The sequence below is a fragment of the Epinephelus moara genome, chromosome 7, assembly GCF_006386435.1.
Source record: "Epinephelus moara isolate mb chromosome 7, YSFRI_EMoa_1.0, whole genome shotgun sequence".
NCBI lineage: Eukaryota > Metazoa > Chordata > Actinopteri > Perciformes > Serranidae > Epinephelus > Epinephelus moara.
In genome coordinates, this window is record NC_065512.1 from 31,233,331 (window position 1) to 31,254,539 (window position 21,209).

Here is a 21,209-nt window from a genome sequence, read left to right on the forward strand (position 1 = left end):
TGCCATCTTCTGTCCTTGATCTGGAAGCATACTTGTTGTAGATCCTCAAAAATATGTTTTTACTGCCTAAATGGCCTATTAAAGAAACCGGTTTAGCCACTGCTGGTCGTGACCATCTCCATGTCAGACACATTCAGGATATGAGCATTTATATGCTGTGGCTCATTATTAAAAGAATAGCAGCAAACCAGTGGCATACAGAAATATTTCTGTCATGATCATAGGTTAAATTTGCACTTATTAATTGACCTTCTCACTCACTCATCTCTCACTTTTCAATCATTCTGCCCTCTTATTTACTTTGTGGTCTGTGTTTGTTTACACAGGAAGACATCACAACAATAATAATGGTGAAAAATCTTTACACCTTAACTGCAAATTTCTCAGTCTCTGACAATCCCCTTTTATTGAAAAAGTATGTATGAAAATCATGTTAGTTTTTAAATGTGCTGTTGTACGCACGTGTGTATCATTTGATTGTTTGTGTTACTATGTCCTTACAGATTGTCAACAGAGCTGAAAGAGGTGCAACCCTTTTATTATCATATGAACAGACCAGCCAAGAACCCTTAAGGTGTCAACTTATACCAAGCTGGTCTTCCCTGATAAAGTACATGTCAAAAACTAAAAGGCAAGTACAGATCAACTGTGTCTTGGCTCTTTTCACATCAATGTTTTCATACTGATGTTACAAAATTCAATTCTAGGACTTTAAAGTACTTATTAGAGTATATTTTTTAATTCAAGGACTACACTCAAAGCAAATAATTCATTTTCAAATATATATTAAATATAAATTATGTGATCAACACCTCCCTTTTCATTGAAGGGTTACTTATCTAACTCTTTTTAAACATAACTGTATTAAACCCTCAAAAAATATTTAAATGTCATGAGAGCCAAGGTGCTCATAATACTATAATGCACCACTTTTCCACACTTTGAGAATGCAATGCTATTGAGAGGGTGACGAGTCAGAATTCAATACAGAAAAAGCTGAGCAATTCCCAATTCTTAGCAATTTAATTATAATGACTTGAAGAACAAAACTTTGGTTAAAATATAAGACAATGTTATATGAATGAATTCCAAGGACTTTTTGAGCACTTGTTTAAAAAAGAGGCCATTTTCAAGGTACTTCAAGGTAGTACTTCATATTTTTCCCCTTAAGATTCAAGCACTTTGAGGCACTCAGTGGCTTAGTGGGTAGAGCAGGCTCCCCATATACATAGGCAATGTCCTGGCCGCAGCGGCTGCAGGTTCAATTCCTGTGGCCCTTTGCTGCATGTCATCCCTTCTCCCTCTCTCCCCCCTTCACACTCAGACTGTTCTATCTAATGAAGGCAAAAAGCCCAAAAATAATTAAAAAAAAACACCTTGTGTAAACCCTGATTTAAATGTGGCTCAAAATAAAAATAAAGCTGTTTTTACTCAATGACGAAGACAGGAGTGATTTTAGGTATCAGACGGAAAGATAAAGAGTGAAATGATTTCCACACCTATTAGCTTTCAGAGTCCTCTGAGAGACGGAGCTCAAAGTGAATCCCCAAAGCCATTAGCTCACCAGCTAGCAGTTGAAGCTCAAAAGCATCAATTCACTCAAGTGGTCCCTGGACCAACCTAGTAGCCGGTAGCCTAAGCATATTGACCAACCAATCAATTCAAGCTCACCCGCTTATTGATGTGCGCACGGCTCCAGGGAGGAATATATGTACAGTCAATAGCTTAGGTTTTAGAACAGTAGGCTAATGTTGGTTTGACTTTATGCTGCAGTTATTACTTTAACAAGCCTCAATGCTAAGGCCAATGAAGCTCAAAGACTAGCTGACAACCTGATCTCTCTTTATATATTCATCTATTGATGTGAAATCCATACTGGCTCCAGCTCAGGCTCCTTGTAATGATGCTATTGACCGGACGAAGCACAAACAAGACATTCAACTCTCCATTTGTGATGATGGATTTACATGCATTGTGGGTAATTTAGGCCAAGTGTGTAAGCATGCATGTGTGCCTTCGCTTTATTAACATTTGACAGAAGAGCTGACCGTATGTTTCCTCCCCTGATACACACCACTGTCAATATGAATACATTAGCAATGGAAACACTGAATGCAACAGCCTTAACTACTGCTTTGAAATGAACAAACAAAATTGTGTTATTCCAAGACTTTTTTTTTTTTTTAACCAGAATGCCTTTTTTCCGAGGAAGGAGTTGCTATGGTTTTCCAACAGAATTTGAATTCTAAACAAGAATTAAGGTCTACTGGGAGGGATTTTGAGAGTGCACGCTTAAGTGTGGAATTCAGGGTGATCAGCGCCGGCCAAGCTAACTGAATTAGCAGCATAGCAGCTGCTTCAAGCCGTTTTTACCCAAAGCAAAACATTTATCTTCATAATCTGGGCTGCCACCGAGTGAAGTGACAACATGGAGTGTGTGTGTGTGTGTGCGTGGGTAAAAGCAGTAGTGTCATGATGTTGGTAGTCTAGGGCCAAATCTCTTCTCTGACCTATATACTGTAGCAGTGCAAATTCCCCACAAAATATGCCAGAGAGGTGGAGAGCGGAGGGGGAGGGGGAGGGGGAGGGGGGGTGTAAGAGAGTGGGGTTTGTGAGTGTGAAAAAAAAAAAGGGATAAGCAGAGAGGGATGAGACAGACTAAACAGAGATAAAAGAAAGAAACAGACAGAGGGCAAAACAGGCTGCGTGAAAACAATGAGCAGCAGTAAAAGAGAAAGAGACAGACCAGTGTGTCACCAGTCATTATTCAGATGACCGAGGGGCCCAGTCAGCCTTTAACCCCAATGCTAAATCACAACAGCCCATTTCCATTTGCCACTGTACTGTTTTTGTACAATAATGAGTCTTTTTTTTTTTTTTTTTTTTTACCAGTCCCAAATGTAAATAAAACAAACCACAATCGCATTGAATATTCATAACCCTGCAAATAATATCAGATATCACCACACGGCTTAATTGAATCATAATGGCTTCAGAGCACCAGCTATAAATGCACTGGAGCAACCACAGTCATTACATTTAACAGTGTGTGTAGCTAAAGAGAGGCCTAATGAATTGCCTTTCCGTTGTTATATAGAGTGGATGTATCCAGGGAGCACTACTTACATTGAACAGAATAGGACGCCAGCAGTGCAGCTGTGTTGTGTGGACAGGGCAATCTGGAAGCCACAGGAACATACACACACACACACAAACACAAACAAAAAAAAAAGAAATACAGATATTTAGCATTGGATTGATACAAATTGAAATAGCAGATATTACTCATCTTTGGTAATAACGGTAATATAGAAATGTAAAGCATCAACATTATTTATTTTATTTTAAAAACGAGGGAAAAAAACATCAAAGAACATGTTGGGTGTATTTCACCCTCTCTGACAAATGTTTTAGGGATTTTATTCATCTGTTTTGTTTTTTTTCAATAATAAATACTAATATAAATATTAAGAAATAAACCCATCACGAGTTTATGAATATTGTGGTGTTATTTCTGCATAAGAATGTTGTCTATCTTTTCATAGTTGTTGATCTTTCAAAGACTGCCCATTATTCGCTTTAGTTGTAGCATGCCAAGCTGTAGCAAGACGCAGTTAATTTAAGTGCTTTGATAGAGAGCGAACACCATAAACCTGACGGTCGAGGTGATGCAGAGATATTAGATGCTGCCTCTGGACCACCCAAGAAGCACCAGAGCGAGATGGAAGAGTAAAAGACTGCAATCAAGCCGTCACTTACACCTCCTTGGACAAACTTTATGGTAAGTGCATTGAAACGGCACAGTATACACATGTAACTAAATGTGAATTACATGCTAGGACAGAGTATACAAATACATATATGGAAATAAGATTTACAGACTTACATTCAAGTATAAAATATGCTAACTTTGTTCATTGTAAATTAAAAATAAGCAATCAAATTAATTTTTGAGGCAAAGTATTTTATTCTTTGATTCTGAGTTGCTGGGGGAAAAAAATGCTGACAATAACGAATAAATTGGGATCGTATTGCCAATTTTTGTGAACACAGCAGTTTGTAGCGTTTGAGTCGCAGGGTGGATAATTGATTAGTCGATACGATCAGAGTTAATCCAATCAGATTGATGGATGACAGGAGCAGCTGCCACAGTGGCAAGTGAAAGCAAACTTTTAGACCCAGCACAATGAACGGTTAAGTTTCACTTTCACTGTGCCTGGCATTCTGCTGCTCCGTCTGTGCCCAGAGTACGCTCAGTGCTCTGAGAGTGTGGTGCAATGAACACCCCAATAGTATATATATATTCCAAAAGCACTTGTATTGCTGACCTTTGTAAGTCCAGCTATGTACCCAGCAAACATCAGCAAACTTCAGGCAACAGTCTTAAAGCTACATAGCTAAGACTTAACTTTAGTCAAAGAACGTTGCATTAGCTATCACCTCTTGGCAGAATTTAAATCCACTGATGATCTCTACTACAAACAATGCTAATGCAATGATAATAAATATATTACAGCACCTCTTTATGAGGCAAAACTGAAGTAAAGTAATTAAAGTAACATAAAATATTCAAAGAACGATGTACTCACCTTCCAGTTACTATATCCTGCTTGATTTGAAGATAATATTGGTACCTATGGGGGAAACAACACACAGCATTAGAACAACAGACCAGTGCACCATGACCTCTGGTTAAACTGATTACAATATGATGTAAAGACAGCAGGGAGCTGATGTCTGCTGGTCAGATTATGATGTAAACAATATATACTGTATACATGAACTGATGCAAGTGCCTTTACGAAGGGAAAGTTAGTTATACTGAACTAAGGAGGACTGAAAATATCATCCTGCTACTGGCAATATTTTTAGGAGCCTTTCCTCATCCAAGCTCTTGGTATCAGTGTTTAGCCCGGTGTTGCCATGTACCACATACCGCTGTCATAAACATAGTCCGACAGAGCTGTCAGGAGTGTGTTTTGGTCATGACGTGAGTGTACACTGCACCAGAGCCGGCTCAGTGTTACGAGCTGTATAAAAAAAGTGTTGATATTTAGGCTCAGGGAGCAAAGCCACGGCTGAGAGGCTGAAATAAACACCGGGCGGGAAAAAGGCGTCATGGCGCTGTGACGCCTCCTCTGCATGTTGTTTATGTAGAACGCACTGTTGCAGACCTTATGTTTGCAGAACTGTGGGTTGGAGTCCAAATTATGGCCTCGATACAAAACATTCTGGTTTCTTGTTTTCTTTAATGAGCCTGCATCAGTGAGAGAGTGCTGGGAAACCATTTGCAATTATTGGATCCCAAAAGCTCTTTTCATAAAACCAGTTTTTTTTATATCATTACCCTGTTTACTTAAGATCCACAGGAGGGGAATACCTTTACTTTTTATACAATATAATACAATATGTTCCTTCTTGCAAGATAAGATCTGGGACATTACGTACTCCGTTGGCAGCTGTGTGTCTACTCTTGGTAAATGAACCAATTTTTCCCCATAAGTAACAGGTAGCCAGCAGTTTAATCTGATGATACATCTGCTGTAAGATAATTCTACATGCACATGTTACTGGGTGTTAAGTATATATGTATCTACGTGGATACTAGGGTTAGAAGCTACGCTGATGGCTGCACTGTAGTTGCCATGTGCCTCCTACATGTTTCTGATGCTGGCGGAGATCTTTGAGAGTGAATACGACAAGAAATAAATTGGAAAAAGACACCATGGCCAACCTCCTGCTCACTGAGATTAGGCTTGTGCCAACTGGCGATCTGATCTGTATATTGACGGCTGGAGGGATAATTGATGATATATTTTTGCTATGCTCATTTTAAATCATAACTAAGACGCTAAAACAACGATGTAGAATCTGCGCCTTACTGTGATTTTATCTGTCATTTGAAGACGGTTGTGGTGGAGTGGTGTGTCCGCCCGCTGAACCCTGTTAATCAGCTAGACTGATGAGTGAATTACAAACCCCTTTACCGTCTCCTTTCCATGAATCTGACACCCCTCATCTCCACTCTCCATATGCCTGCTCACCAGAACTGTGCTCTGTACTCCATTAGAGCAATTAACATTACGGATATGATTTGGATTGTTGTATTAAAGACAAGCTAATGACGTTAAAGGGAACATGATGCTGTGATATTGTTACACCAAGCAAAGACACTATTGCTTGAAAAGAGGAATCAAATTTTAACACTCTTTTAGTCCGTAAATGCTTCGTCAAGTAACTTTAGCTGCATCGCTTGCAGATAGCTTAAAGGTTTGATCATTTCATGCTCAAAACAGTTATTCAAAATATTTGATCCAAAGTAAAGTCTAACATCAATAATTACTTAAAAATTCTAAACAGAGAATATATTATTTAATGAAAATGGATAAATATTCTAGTACTACTGGTTCCTACTGCTACTGAGATAGATTTTTGAGGTAATAATTTTTTTTTAATTATAGAAATGTGTTTATTTACTCATAGGCAGTTCATAATTATCATATTTAGGTTTTATGACTTTCTCAAAATGGATATCTACACATTTAAATCAACAGGTCAGTACATAATAATCCCAAATACAAGATGTTATGATTGTCCTTTGCACTTCCTGGTTTCACTGGCGTGCTGTGATATCACTCCCCACCCCCTCCTTCCCCCACTGCCCCCTTGCCACTGGACTGCCTCTCGGAGATCTAGAGGAACCACAATTGGATGATATAGAAATAAAAATGTTGACATAACCAAGATCACTGCTCTCTATTTCTGAATGAAACAACATAAATATGACTGAGCAGCATTAGTGTCATATTTGGACCTTCCTACCATTGCTTGTATCTAACATAACATAACAGTCACTGTGGGGAATAAAATCAAGGCGCAAAAAGGCTCCATCATGTACGATACACCAGTCTAGTGTTACGTGGTGATATCAGTGGATGAAAAGAAGCATACCTTTCCAAAATCACACCCTTCCAACATTCTTACCGTGTGTATTCTTCCTGAAGTTTACTGGGGTCTGTCACAAAAAATTTGACTCTGAAGCTCAAGTTATGGGGAGACCCTCCTGGAAAAATAATAATGAAGAGTTAGAGGGGAGAAACACAACATGGCAGATCTGTGTGATGACACAAAATATAAGTGCAACAAAAGGTTTTATACTTTAAAACTGGGTTTGTATATTCACAGCTATGCAGATTGTTTTACAAAAGCTGCCTGAAAAGGTTCCACACTGATTTCTTTTTTTCCCCAACTGTTACAGGCTATAAACAAGCAGAATAAATGATTCAAAGCGTAAAATAAGCAAGCCTGCATTCCTACAAACACATCAGTCTAACTCAATGTTCTGTGTAAAACACAAGTCCTGTGGTTATTCCTCAGTGAACCAATCACTCAGCGTAAAAGCAGAGTTGAAACACAGTTCAATCATTGCTCGAGGAGAACCGCATTTCTCACCAGGGCTACTTCTTAATTGTTCTACAAGTTACAAATTCTATTACTCATTATCAAAAAAAGAGCAGAGTTGAAGTGAAGTTTAATCATTGCTCACGGCAAATTCTGAATTTTAAATCACAGTGTGGACAGGAGCCTTTTGCTGGAGGTGGAGTGTGGATTTTTAACCTTCACTGGGGCTGGACTGCAGACTACTGCTTCAAACAGCTGGGAAATTCAAAGTGATTCCAGTTGGACTTGAATGAACTGTCTCTGCTTTACAGTTTTGTGTTGATTCCTGGAATGACCTGGACTTGTTGGTAAAGGTGGTGTGTTGTGGGTTTCACCTACTTTTTAACTGTTTCCTGATGGGCTTGTTGGGATCGAGCCAGCGCTGTAAAATATTGATTGAGAGACACTTAGACACCTTCCATGGCATGGTTACACAGCCTACATTATTCAACACTGGCCACACACACACACACATACACACACACCTGACAGAAAGACTCTGTTCACATGGATACAAACACATATCAATATACTAAACACAGTGACATGCAGTAAGATACATTCTAAATAGTTATTTACACACTGTCATGATGAACTTGATTGATACGGAGAAAATCAAATATCATGCTATGTGCAGATATTGGAGGGTTGACTGTTGGTGTTTCCACAAGATATTTACACAATTAGATATCTGATAAATAATCAGTGGTAATGTGGATACAGCAAGTAGATCTGATCAGATCATAAACATTTGGAATGAAAATCCGCATGATAGCACGCTATATTCAACACAAAAATGATCAGGGGCTGCGTCTACCAAAGCTGTTTTTTGAGGCCAGCGTATTTCTTTAATGCTTTGTATTTAAAGCACCGCATATTTACGCTGCACTACAAACGGCAGTAGCACACCAAGGCGCTGGGCATGAATTCTGCACTGAGTGCTGCCCGTTGGGCATTTTTTTCTGAGTGCCAAGAGCTGAACAATGTTCAAATTTGGTTAAAGCGCCACGGTCTTCACTGTCACTTCAGCTGTGCAATCACAGAGTGGAGGAAGGACAAATACCACAAAGACAACCCATCACATATTACATGTACAGGCGCTGAATACATAAACAATGGATGAAAAATCGGTTAATATACTGCATATTATGTTTCCTCTCATGAACCCACAAAAACTAATGGATGCGTCCTCTTTTCCTTCAAGCGTCAGCCTTCCCCTTATCCAAAGCAAGTACTCTACGTTGTGTCGACATGTTTACTAGCGTGGATATTTCATATCATAGCAACCAGACGCAACCTAAGCGCGTCAGCTAAAAAAGGCTGTGCCTCCAAAGCACTCTCAAACGCTCTCAGCTGTGTCTGACATTTTAAAACTTCATCTATCTTCAACTATCATCACATGCCCCCCTTGTGTGAAGAAAGTCAGAGAGCAAAGTTTTGAAAGGCTAAACACCAACAAATATGGGCCGAAGCAGAACACTTAGTGTTGTTTATTTTGCAAATAATTACATCTAGCTCTTTCTTATAAAATTTGACTGTTGGACTTTTCAATGCTCTGGTGTAAACATTTTTTGGAAAAGTTCAGATCACACCAGCTGTGCCGATGAGTCAGTGACACAGCAGTATCTTACAAATAGCCTACTTGTGAAATCTGCGGACAAAATATCTAAATCTTTCCTGATTTCCTGCAGATATCTTATCTAAATAAAATGTTATGTTTACATTTTTGGTATTTATTTAGTTTGAGAAATCCCATGATCTCTACAAAGCATTAATGTTAGCTCAAGTTGTCTGGCTGACTCAAGAGGGACAAGAATTATTTCTGTTGTTAGGGCGTTACTAAGGGTCTGCCTACTTGGTTCCATTACATGGGCGTCTACTGACATGACTGATGGTTTTCCAGTTATCAGTCAGACCTAATGTATTTCCATGAAAACAAAGATAACAGGAACAAAAACTGATTTATTTTGAGAGCTAACTGCCACACAATCTTAATATGTTTCATTTATATCTGTTATTTTGTTGGCAAGTGTTGTATAACCTTCAGTGACCTCGGCGTAAGCACCTCGGTCCTGGCCGCATCACTGTCATGCCGATAGTGACGTTAAAGTACTTCCTCTCGTGTAACATTACTTAAATAAGTAATACTGACTGTCTGGAATTTTACCGCAGTTTATCGTGAAACCAGTAACCATTTCATCCCTACTGGTGTCCTATCATCATAGCGATTTATTGCCCACCCCTAATTTGATTTTATGAGACTGGTACCCATTCAGAGCATCTCTAGAGTCTTTCTGTAAGCAAACACATGTATCCCCATGTACTGTACATACAACACAGTCTGAAGTCATTGCACCCACACATTGGGTTGAGACAACTTCCAGCTGCTGTGTTTTATGGCTGGAACATCCCATAACTTGTCACGTTCATTCATTTACACACACACACCACACACACTCTCCTATAGATCGAAAACATCATACTGACCGGTGCATCTAAGGAGTCATCAGCCAAGTGCAGGCCAAAGTAGTCTCTTTCAGTCAGCTCCAGGTGCTTAAAGACAGCATCCAGCAACACCTGGCCATGATCCGACTTCTACAGAGAGGAACAGAAAACACACCATGATTTAGAATTCGTCACCCAGTGTTAAAAAAAAAAAAAAAAAAAAGCAGAAGGAAGAGACAGTCTGACACAAAGACCTCTGAATCACGCCCTCGCCCCATTGCTGCTCTTTGACTCCTTGGTGAAAGGTCACAGGGGAAACAGAGAGGACACATGAATAAGAGAGGAACTGATTACCCTGTGCTACTCTGTAGAAGATTGAAGCTTTGCGCTGGAACTCTTCACACACAAAAAGTCCCTTTTCCCCTCCAAAGACACCTACATAATTTAAATCCTCACACTGCTACAGAGACATTTCACCAAGTTAAGATTCATGTGTGATTCATCCATGTTCAGCCTTATTTCATATGTTTCTAACCACATGGGGAGGAACATGTATAAGGAATTAAGCTGCTGCATGCCTGTGGGCATTTGTCATATATTTATCTATTTAGCTACACCCTTTGTTCAGTAAGCGTGTAACGCTGCCTGACATCTTTTGAGCAATTCAGCCAAGGAACATGGCCCAAAAAAACACATATGAAACATCGTTAGCATGAAAATTTTAACATGAAAAAGTACACACAGGGGTGTGGAGAGCAGAATGAATTTTAAAACCATTAACAAATACATGTACACATAGGCACAGATTTCAGGACGGGGTGACACGTCCCTCTTAATATTTAGAATATATGTAGTAGTTCCCCCTGAGTAAGATTTTGACAAAAGAAAATGCATACATTGGTCCATAAATTCACCAGAATGCAGAGAAATCAAGAGTCTGATGCTCAAAATTTTCTAATGAAGGACCTCAAAATAGGGATGCACTGATCCGATATCTGGATCAAATATCAGTCCCAATATCGTCAAAATAGATGGAGCGGGTATCAGAAAATGCAACCTATACCTGAGGCGATCCTCTCCCTTTAAATCTATTACGATGCGAGCTACGTCATGGAGCGAAGGAGAGAATCTGCTGTGTGGAGGTATTTCACACTATTTTAACTGCTGTTGCACAATTGTTTATTTTTGTTAAAAATAAATAGTTCATCATTGCATTAATCTGTTTCATCTTGTTTCATTTTATCTTAGGAAAGAACTGTGTAGTCATCAATGCCTGATGCCTCTAGTCTTTTCTGTTCTACATGTAAAAGTATATAGCTTTTTAGGTCAACCATGGTATCAGATCATAATCGGGTATCAGCTGATACTGAAAGCCACAGCATCGGGATCGAAACTGAAAAAGCTGGATCGGTGCATCTCTACCTCAAAACCCCCTGGACATTTTGTTCAGACAAAATGCACGCCCTTGGATTTACACATTGGCTAGTATAAACGTGATTTCAGTTCCCACACTCGCCAACTGTCTTAAGGAAAACAGAAACATTTAGTGTCATGGCTTGTTGGGTATGTATCTGATCTTAAATACGGCAATTCACATATAGAGGCATAAGAGATTCAGTGATTTCTCTTTGAACTAAGATTTTATGTTTTCCCATCATGCAAAATCATCTGAATGTGGGATTTGCATGAAAAAGCAAAGCCTGTTTGCTTCCTTTAACTTACTGGAAACTGATCAATAAGAGCAGACATGATCGGCTGGCAACTGTCTGATAAAAACTGCAGTGAGATTAAAAAGCGTCAGATACAGAACAGTCAGAAGTGCGCTACTGAGGAACACTTGGCTCTGAGAAAAAAAAAACTCATTGTGGTAAAAAGAAAAAGAGAGAAGAGTGAAACCACCGTATGTCTGTGGTCAGGCTTGCATAATAGAAGAGATGTGGAAAGAGGAACATTCAGAACAAGAGAGTTCTGAGAAGGTAATTAAATTCAAGTAAATCAATGGCCATGGGCTTTAACATGGTTAAGTAACTTCGAATCTATAAGTTCTGCTTTCAAAGGTTTTGGACAGGAAGTGCTCAGTGCTGCTTTGTGCTGAATGTTATTTACTTGTTACGAGACAAGGACTGTTTATGTAATAATAATCCTTTGCTATCATCACACAGGAAGCCAAAGGAATGTCTGCATGCTTTAAAAGCAAAATATTTTCCTCTTAATAGTCTGGCTTAACAACATTTCGGTGTGCAAGCAGATGAACACTGTACTGTAAGAAATATAAAACTTTCAAACACATGGATTGTTGTTGTATCACTGCAGTGGAACCAGTGAGTAAACTGTCATAATAACGGCAGGAACAGTGGCTGAGCAAAAACCGAGGTTGTAAAAAAAGGAATTTCCCGGAGCCACTGAGAAAAACAGGACAGAGGGGAAAGGAGAGAGGGATGAAAGGCTAAAAAAAAAGGGGACGAGGAATCATTTATGAAACAGATCATTAATATGACATCGTTTCATGAGAGAGTAGGCGAGAGGATAAACTGTGGGACCACAAGTGGAGCAGAAATTCACACCTGATCCTGCCGCGACTTTGAGAGAGGGAGTGAGAGAGAGTGTGTGACTGCATCAGAGTACCCATGGGAGTGCGCACGCACTCACACACACACACACACACACACACACACACACACACAAAGTTACAGCTCTCGTCCACCTCTCCCCTTTACCCTGGTGACACACTTTTGCAGCCCAGCATGTGTAAGTCTAGAGAGTGTGTGTGGTGCATGTTTGGAACGAACGGAATGATACTTGACAGTTGACAGGTTGACATGGCAGCCCTCTGGGATCACCGGCAGTGTTTTGGCGATCTGTGTGTGTGTGTGTGTGTGTGTGTGTGTGTGTGTGTGCTAGCAATCTACTGCTGTCAAAGCCTTGTTAAGAGTGAGTCAACCCTGATGCCCTCTGTGCTCCTTCCTCACTGTCTTGCTCAACTTTCCTACAGCTTTATCATCATGCTGGAATGATTAAAAACCATGAATTCAATTGTTAAAACGATCTCATGGTACTGTCTGTTGGAGGTGTCTGATTAAATCTGAAAATATCGGAGTCACACTGTGCTTTGGTCGAGAAAAACAGACCTTCTCAAAAAAAAAAAAGAAAAAAAAAAGCTCACATTTGAGAGTAATGAGATCTCGGTCATCTGATTGTCCGATGATCTAGTTTTTAGAATCTTTACTTGTAAGACGTTCTTTTAATTGGTCCTGATAACTTTGCCACTGCAGTTGATCAATTTCTGGTCACAATTATCAAACCTATCGCAAAGAATCTTGGTATCATCTTTGACCTGTATATGACTTTTGACCATCATGATACCAACGTCTTCCTGTCCTGTTTCCCTCAGCTGAGAAATACTGCAAAAACCAGATGTGTCTTGTCTTCTACAGTTTTTGAACTATTCATTAGCAGTTTAATTTTCTCCCATCTAAATGATTGCAATCCCCTCAATATGTGCCTCAGTCAAGCTGCTCTAAATCATCTACAGTTGATTCAAAATGCAGCTGCCAGGCTATTAATGACAACTAGCTGTTGGTCTCACATTATACCTGTTCTTGAATCCCTTCATCGACTTCCTGTAATGCAGATTAAACTACAAAATCCTGTTGATTACATTACATTGACTGGCCGAAACTTTAGAACCACTGGTGGGTGAAGTGAATAACATTGATCATCTTGCAACAATACAATGTTCTGCTGGGAATCATTTGATCCTGGAATCCATGTGGATGCCCATTGACGTGGTCCACCCACTCAAATGGTGTTGCAGGCCAAGTACACCCCTTCATGGCAATAGTACTACAGGATGGCAGTGGGCCATCCAGCAGGACAATACACCACACCACAAAAACTGTTAAGGAATGGCCTGAGGAACATGACAAAGAGCTTCAGGCATCAACCTGGCCTCAAAATGTCCTAGTTCCAAATCTAATCAAGCATCTTTGGGACATGGCGGTACACAAGTTGTTGTTTTTTTTTGTGGTGTGGCATGGGGATTGCTGTTGCCATGAGGTGGTGTACTTGGTCTGCAATGGTGTTTGGGTGGGTGGAGCATGTCGACTGGCATCAATATGAATACCAGGACCAAAGGTTTACAAGCAGAACACTACATTGTAACAAGATGATCAACGTTCACCTGCCAATGGTTTTAATCTTTAGGCTGATCGGTATACAAAGCACTGCTTGCCCCCAGTTACATTTCTGATCTCCTTGTTCCTTATTCTACTTCTTTACCACTCCGATCCTCAAATCTTAGGGTTTATCCATCCCTCACTCCAAATGCAAAACAAAAGGTGAGCCTGCATTCGATGTTTTAGCCCCAACCCTCAAGGCCAAAACACACCGGCGGCATCATATGACGGCGGCGTCAAATAGGACAATAGCGTCGCGGCACATCGACGTGCATCGAGCCGCAGCCGGTGTGTGTTGGTAAATAGACAATAATGGGGGCGGCTGTTTTGACGCGCGTCGTATGCCGCCGGTGTGTTTTGGCCTTACGGAATCATCTTCCCCAATCTATCAGATTTGCTGAATCTCTGGACTGTTTTATGCAGCTTCTAAAAAGCAACTTCTATAGGTACTCTTTTTAAGAACTCCATCCCTGTCTGATGTTTTTATTTTTTACTTTTGTTTGACTTTCAGTGTATGTGTGTGTGTGTGTGTGTGAGAGAGAGAGTGTAAGCATTTTATGACTGTGTTTAAAAAGTGCTATATTAATAAAGCTTTACTTACTTACTTGGTGCACTCGCATTACAGAGATGTTGTAAATTCAACCAACCAAGCTTTTTAATGGAGACTGGCTTTTAGAAAACAGAAGTGTGCATCACACTTTACTCAGAGACAAACTGGCTACATCATTTAGAGGCTGTCTGATTAACAAAGTAACTGAAAAGTGTATTGACTCAACCAGCTCAACAATTCTGCAGACTTTGGTCAAACCAAACTCCTGGGAACTGCACGGGGAAAAGAAGACTTTTTTCCCATCCATTCAGTCCAGTAACATTTCTAAAGTCTAGAAGAGCCGCACGATTAAATCATTTCAACCCCATTCAAATTAGCGGAGGGCTAAACCAGAGGTAACCGCTCGACTGGTGAAAGAAAGCCACTTGGTCCTGCTCAGCCACCGTCAAGTCTCTTAAGCGCATGCTCTATGGGCCTCACAATGCAGAAGATCTGGATTATTTCATACTGTAGATATCAAGCTTTTTTAGCTTCATGTGACACTGAGCAGCTTTCATAAGAATGAACAGGGCCCCGCCTCCAATGCTGTATCCTGTTTTCTTTATACATCCATGGGTTGAACAGAAGAAAATGAGGAAGTGAAAAAAACATGCAAGCCTCTAATATGATGTTTATCCATGTAAGGCTATTCATAGACATGTATGAGAGACTGTGTGTGAGAGAGAGAGGGAGTGTGTGTGTGTGTGTGTGTGTGTGTGTGTGTGTGTGTGTGTGTGTGTGTGTGTGTGTGTCCACTGCCTCTCCTTTGTATGAAGCAGCTTTTCAAACTGGATGTGGGAGCCCTCTGTGCACTTTTTATACTGTGCTCCCAGGAAACCCATCGCCACTCTGCGTTTGTGTGCATATATGTCTATGTGTGTGTGTTTGTTAGCCTCTTCTCGTATTCTAAAAGCATGCGAGCCAAATGTGCGATCGCCGCCAGTGCAGGAGCAAACAGCATTACATTGTTAAAACTGGACATGCACAGAGGCGAGCATGTCCACACACAGTTTTGCACATTCTCTGTACTTTTACACAACAAATGACAGCAGCCATACTGTGGATAGTTCACTGGCTACATGCTCTGTGAGAGAAAGAGTCACAGAGAGCAAAGACAGAAACAGAACACATACTAAAGGAGGGACCAACAAAGAAAAACAGAGAGAGTTAGGGAGAACAACAGACGACTGAGAGATGGTAAGAGGAAGACAGAGAGTCATAGAGACAGAGGGAGAGAAGAAGAGAGAGCAAGTGATTGACGATGCGGTAGTGCGAGACAAACGCTCTTTGTGTTGATCTTCATCAGTCCAGCAGCACCACTGACTGAAATAGTGTCTGTGTGCGTGAGAGCGAGGAGAGAAGAGGGAGCCGTGGTGATAGAGCGCAATCAGAGCACAAGAGACTGGCTGAGAGAGAGAGGGAGAGTGAAGGAGAGATGCTCTGATAAGTTTTCTCACCCCGAGGGTTTATCTGAAGTGTTAGAGGGGAAAAGAACCCCAAACATCAATCACACTGAACCTGAAATCCAAAGTAGCACTTGAAAGAAAATCCCTGTGTGTTTTTATGGCAAGTTAACACAGGATACAAAATGTGACACATTTATTTCCCCGTCCTTACGTCTTTCCTTTGACAGGAAACAGCTGAATGTGCTGCATGTACGTGTTTGTGTTTAAACAATGATGGAAATTCAGGAATGTGTGAGGCAGCTTGTCCAGACAGGAAGAGAACTACGTGAAGGAGGAGTCATTTACAACTACCTCTGTAAAAAAAAAAAAACACACAGAAATCTGTAGTAAACTCAGACAAACAAGGATAGTGACTTCTTTGTCTCTTATGAGTAAAGAAAACATGCCAGGTTACATGTTACAGCTGTGAAAGAGCTGAATTCTATTTTTCTGACAATTAGTGCCCAAAAAACAGATATCAGGCTGCTAAATATTAGTATCATCAATCTACACTTACATAGTGGTCTCACAGAAATTTGTAAGCACAGACTTGATCAGTTTGTCAGTAGTCTCGCTCACCAGACCTTTGTCAAGAAAAGAAAGGTCTGGCTGGGCCGACTCTCACTTTAAGATTGGAGAAAAAAACGCCCCGGCTGCTTGTATTTCTTTCAATCAATCACAGTCATTCTGGGCGGTGCCACAGCAATGGTGCGCTTGCAAAAATATTGCCGGGGGGAAACAGGTTTTGGTGTAACGCTCACAAAAATATCACCTACAGGACGCGAACCGTGGCAGAAAAATGGCTACATCCCCACAAGATCAAACACCGCAAAAGTTAGTAAAGGACGTGTTGAAAACGGTTGAAAACTGCTACACAACCAGAGGTGGTAGGGCGGGACTTCAGCGGGTGGCTCGTTCCACCCAATGAGAGGCTGATCTCTGCAGCGAACTTCCGCCCACTCAGACTAGTTTGTCAGTAAAAAGTTCCAGTAGCTGTTTAATCATATCACAAGGTTAAATGACTGATTGATAATCCATTCATCTGCTGATGAAGATCATACAATATAATCAGCAGAGATTGTTTTCTCAAAAGCCTGTCTTAAGTACACGGGCACAAATGCGCAAAATTAACATTGGCAAATACTTGCTTTCCATTCACTTCCATTCAATGCGAGCGACAGGGCAAGTAAAACATTGCAGTGGCCAAGCAAAGTCACATCTTCGCAACATTTGGAGTTCAACTTTAGTGACTCAACCACTAGCAAAGCAGTATGTGCGGAGGAGACATCGACTGTTACCAAGTTTAACCAGCTGATGTTGTATGATACTAGCCATGAAAAATACAAACTGAACCACATGAGAGATGCTGCCAGGTTAGCAGTGAGTCAGGAGACAACCACAGAACGAAAGAAGATGCAAACTGTACCAATAACATTATGTTTGCAGTATTTACTGTATCAGCAAGATTGCTTGTCGTGTCTGTCTACATTCACTCATATGTGACCGTGCCCCAGCACCTCTTCCTAACTGGACGCAATGTGAACTTTTGCACACCTCCAACCGGCTCGCTCAGGGCTCAATAGGCTCCCGAAATGTTGTTGTCTCTGGTAGTATTTCTGGACACTTTATCAAGTTTCATCCACCTGAGTTTGCTCATGGCTGTATGTTGTATGCCATGTAGCTCCACTATGCATGACCAATTTGCGTCCCCCCTGCCCTGCTGGTTGCTTGTGGCTGCACCTGCAGCTTGATTGGCTGTCTTGATGTGAGTATCGATTGAATTTTTTGAAATATCACGCCCTCTCGTCACACCACCAGCCTGATCTGCATCGCAGGTATCAGAGCATGCTTTCAGCAAATCAGTCGCTTACAGTAGACAGTGAATGGGAGCATGTTTCTTGTCGCATATGGTGGGGCTGCATCTCCTCCCTTCAGACTGTATTTGAAAAATCATCATCACCTTAATGTACACATATTTATGGACACAAAAACGTACAAACTAAATAACAAGTCGCACATAGTGTATTCCACCCGCACTAATATCCATTTCTGCAATTAGAAACGAAAGCGAGCCAAACGCTCCCACAGACACACCCATCCCACAACACAAACACAAATTTGCTGAGCCATTCTCCACAGTTTTTACACAAAGTCTCTAACACATAATTAAAATGAAATAATTTTACCAAAACACACAAGAGCAGCTGTTATCTATCGTTTAAGCTCACCCAGTCACAGAGACGACACGATAACTCTTGGAGCTTTTCATATTAGGATTGTACTAAAGAAAAAAGTGTCTGGGATGACTAAAGGGAAAGTAATACATGCAGTGGAAACATGTCCAGCTAGCTTCTGTAGAGTGTGCTGAAGAATACTAGGCAATAAGTAGGAATAAGTAGGTATCTAAAAACACGAAAGGCCTTCAAAGCCATCAGTTAAACTTAGGAGAAGGAGTTACTAACAAAATGGCTTAGAAAAAGCTCCCTGCTAATGGTTTTTAAATCACATAACTTGCATTTGTATTCATTCAGAGGTTTCATTCAGCAGTAAATTACAGCTGTTTTGCAGGATTATTCGCCTCTCGCTGCTCTTACTTGCTCATTATTAAGAGGTGCTTCATTACCAAATAGCTCTTGCAGGCAGCCGAATGTTTATGTGGTGTGTAGTGGTTACTATGGTTACTGCTGCATGTCACTTTACTCTGAATAAATCTTGCTTCTGACCCGGCTTTTGTATTTGTAGAGAGGTGGGTCAGTAGTGAGTTGGGCTTTTTAATTTCTTGTAATCTATCACGTCTTGGAGCTACACCAGATTCTGCTTTATACTGGTCAGCCAAAGACTTCCCATCTATAAGATCATCAGTACAAGCCCTCATGTGCACCCAACCCCAACCCCCCCTGCACCACAAGCACTCTGGTTCCCATGACAATAAGTGACTGCTTCTGGATTTTCACTCTCTGCTAGAATCAAGGCCAGTTGGCCAGGGAGAGGATCAATAGAAGTATTGTTGCTCTCAGGATGGCTTGTCTTTCCAGGAAGTTACTGCTGCTGCAGGGGTCTGATCAATGACACTGACAGAGAGACTGACAGAGACCGAGTCATTCATTCAGCAAGATTCAGGGAGGGGGGAACGGGTCTGGAGCAGGAAGCTGAGGGAGAGAAATGTGCAGTGAGAGATGTAAAGACAGAAAACGGAGAGGGGAGATTTAAGAAAAGAAGCTGTGTAAGATAGAAATTCACAATAATGACTAAAATTAGGGATGTCAACCGTTAACCGTTAATCAGTAAACCGCCAAGAATTTTTTGACAAGTTACACATGTCTGTCTACAGGTTGATTTAGCTACATTTCAATTTAGTAGAAGTACTAGCACTTTGCTGTACCACAACAGAGCTAAATAAGTTTTCATGCTACACTGGTTAACTAGCTGCTGCCGCTCTGTATTGCTCACCACCTGGGTCGGGTGGGAGCTTGCTGGCATTGTTGCTCATTCTGCGACTACCACTGGTACCACCATCCCAACCCATGGTGGTGTGGCAGCAGAAACATTGTGGCCATCCCCCTGTCTCTCCCAAGGTCCCCTCTGTGAGTGATTGACTTTATTTTGAGCCACACAACCCTTTATAGTCTTGTCAACAATCACTGTTAGCTCTGTTAGCACTGTTAGCAGCGTAAGCACGGCTAGCTAGAGGGTGGGCAGTGGGCACCCTGTTTCTGCACATTAAAGCAGCTAGCTAGATGTCTGTCGGCAAAGCAAACAGGAAATGAAATAAAAAGCTAGACATGTACAACACAAAACTGTTAAATGTCACCACCACTAAATGGATAGCGCTTCGAAATTTGGCACCAAAGCTCATTGAGTCAATAGCTTTTTTTACACAAATATGCTCCACAGGGCCACTACAAAGTCTCGTCTTTATGCTGCCTTTGCATTTTTACACAGAACCAAACAACAGCCTCATGCCACTCTAGTGTGTGATTTTAGACTCTAGTATGACATTTAACACAAGTTGGCAGCGCTTTGTAAACAATAACAACGGCAAAACATGGCAGTAACAATCATTTACTGTCCCCTGTTTGATCTCGGCCTCTGATCGAAGTGCAAGGACCTCCTGCACCTCATTGTTTTCTTAATTTGAGGGCATTTTCAGCCACTGTTCTTCCTCTTTGAGTTAGCTGCTAACTGCTATCAGCTACTTTTTAAATCTCCCTGTGATCGGTGGTATGCATAACATGTCGTCAAAATGTCACACCTGTGCAGCCCATGATCCCGTCCTGGAGGCTGTCCTGTTTATACAGAGATTGTTTCGGCACTGTTACTACCTCAGATGCTGGCTTAAATGTGAGACAAATCTGCCCCGCCCATTCTGCAACTGTACCTATTACACAGCACAGTTAGGTGGAATAATGGCGTGAAATTCCTGCCTTGACGAAGCAGTGTAAAAGGGGCTTATTAAGCACTGGACCAAAAGAAAATGGCTCTTTAATTTCACATCATTTTGTGTTTTTAGTTAGTTATAGGTTATTATCGAAAACAAAATTAATCAAAACTGACATCCCTAGCTAAAATGATAATCCTGATTATCCATCCATGAAGAGAACACATGATGTATGATGCAGATCATTAGCCTTTTGGCTCAACCACTGAAGTCCTCAAAACTTGTTTTATGTACAAAGTTCATGCGCAGAATTTGCGTCTCAGTTCTTTTGGTAGGGGCCCGCAGAACGAGCAGAAGAGCAAAGACAGTCAGGAAAAGACAGACCAACCAGCTACAAGCTAGCTTTTGACAAAAACATACAAAACCCAACATGGTTGCCCTCCATTTCTCTCTCACATCCAAGTAAAGAATTATGTAACCACTCTTAAGTCATAATGTGCTTTTTTGTGTATTTCTCTAGCTATACATGCATGCATATACATGCTCACATGCACTCTCACACACACACGCACACACTTCACCACCAACAGGATGTGATCTGTCAGAGGGGATGTTACTAGAGGAATTGTATTTTCTGACTCACAAAGGGAATTTCCCTACTCGTACTGTCAGAAGTCTGATCACACACACGGTGACAGAGAGACATAAAGACAGACACAAAGAGCGAGGGAAAGAAA

The 21,209-nt window shown here is 40.9% G+C and overlaps 1 protein-coding gene across 2 annotated transcripts in view; it reads right to left on the reverse strand.

Moving 5' to 3' along the window:
• The window catches only part of ptpn4a (protein tyrosine phosphatase non-receptor type 4a), an 84,095-nt gene that overhangs the window by 25,989 nt on the left and 36,897 nt on the right, over window positions 1-21,209 (reverse strand). For both annotated transcript variants that reach the window (XM_050048217.1, XM_050048218.1), the window contains 5 exons: window positions 9,928-10,035; window positions 7,780-7,822; window positions 6,985-7,063; window positions 4,590-4,634; window positions 3,127-3,179 (listed from right to left, as the gene is read on the reverse strand). In XM_050048217.1, the coding sequence (XP_049904174.1) occupies window positions 3,127-3,179; window positions 4,590-4,634; window positions 6,985-7,063; window positions 7,780-7,822; window positions 9,928-10,035 (328 nt within the window). The remainder of the gene's footprint in view (window positions 1-3,126; window positions 3,180-4,589; window positions 4,635-6,984; window positions 7,064-7,779; window positions 7,823-9,927; window positions 10,036-21,209) is intronic.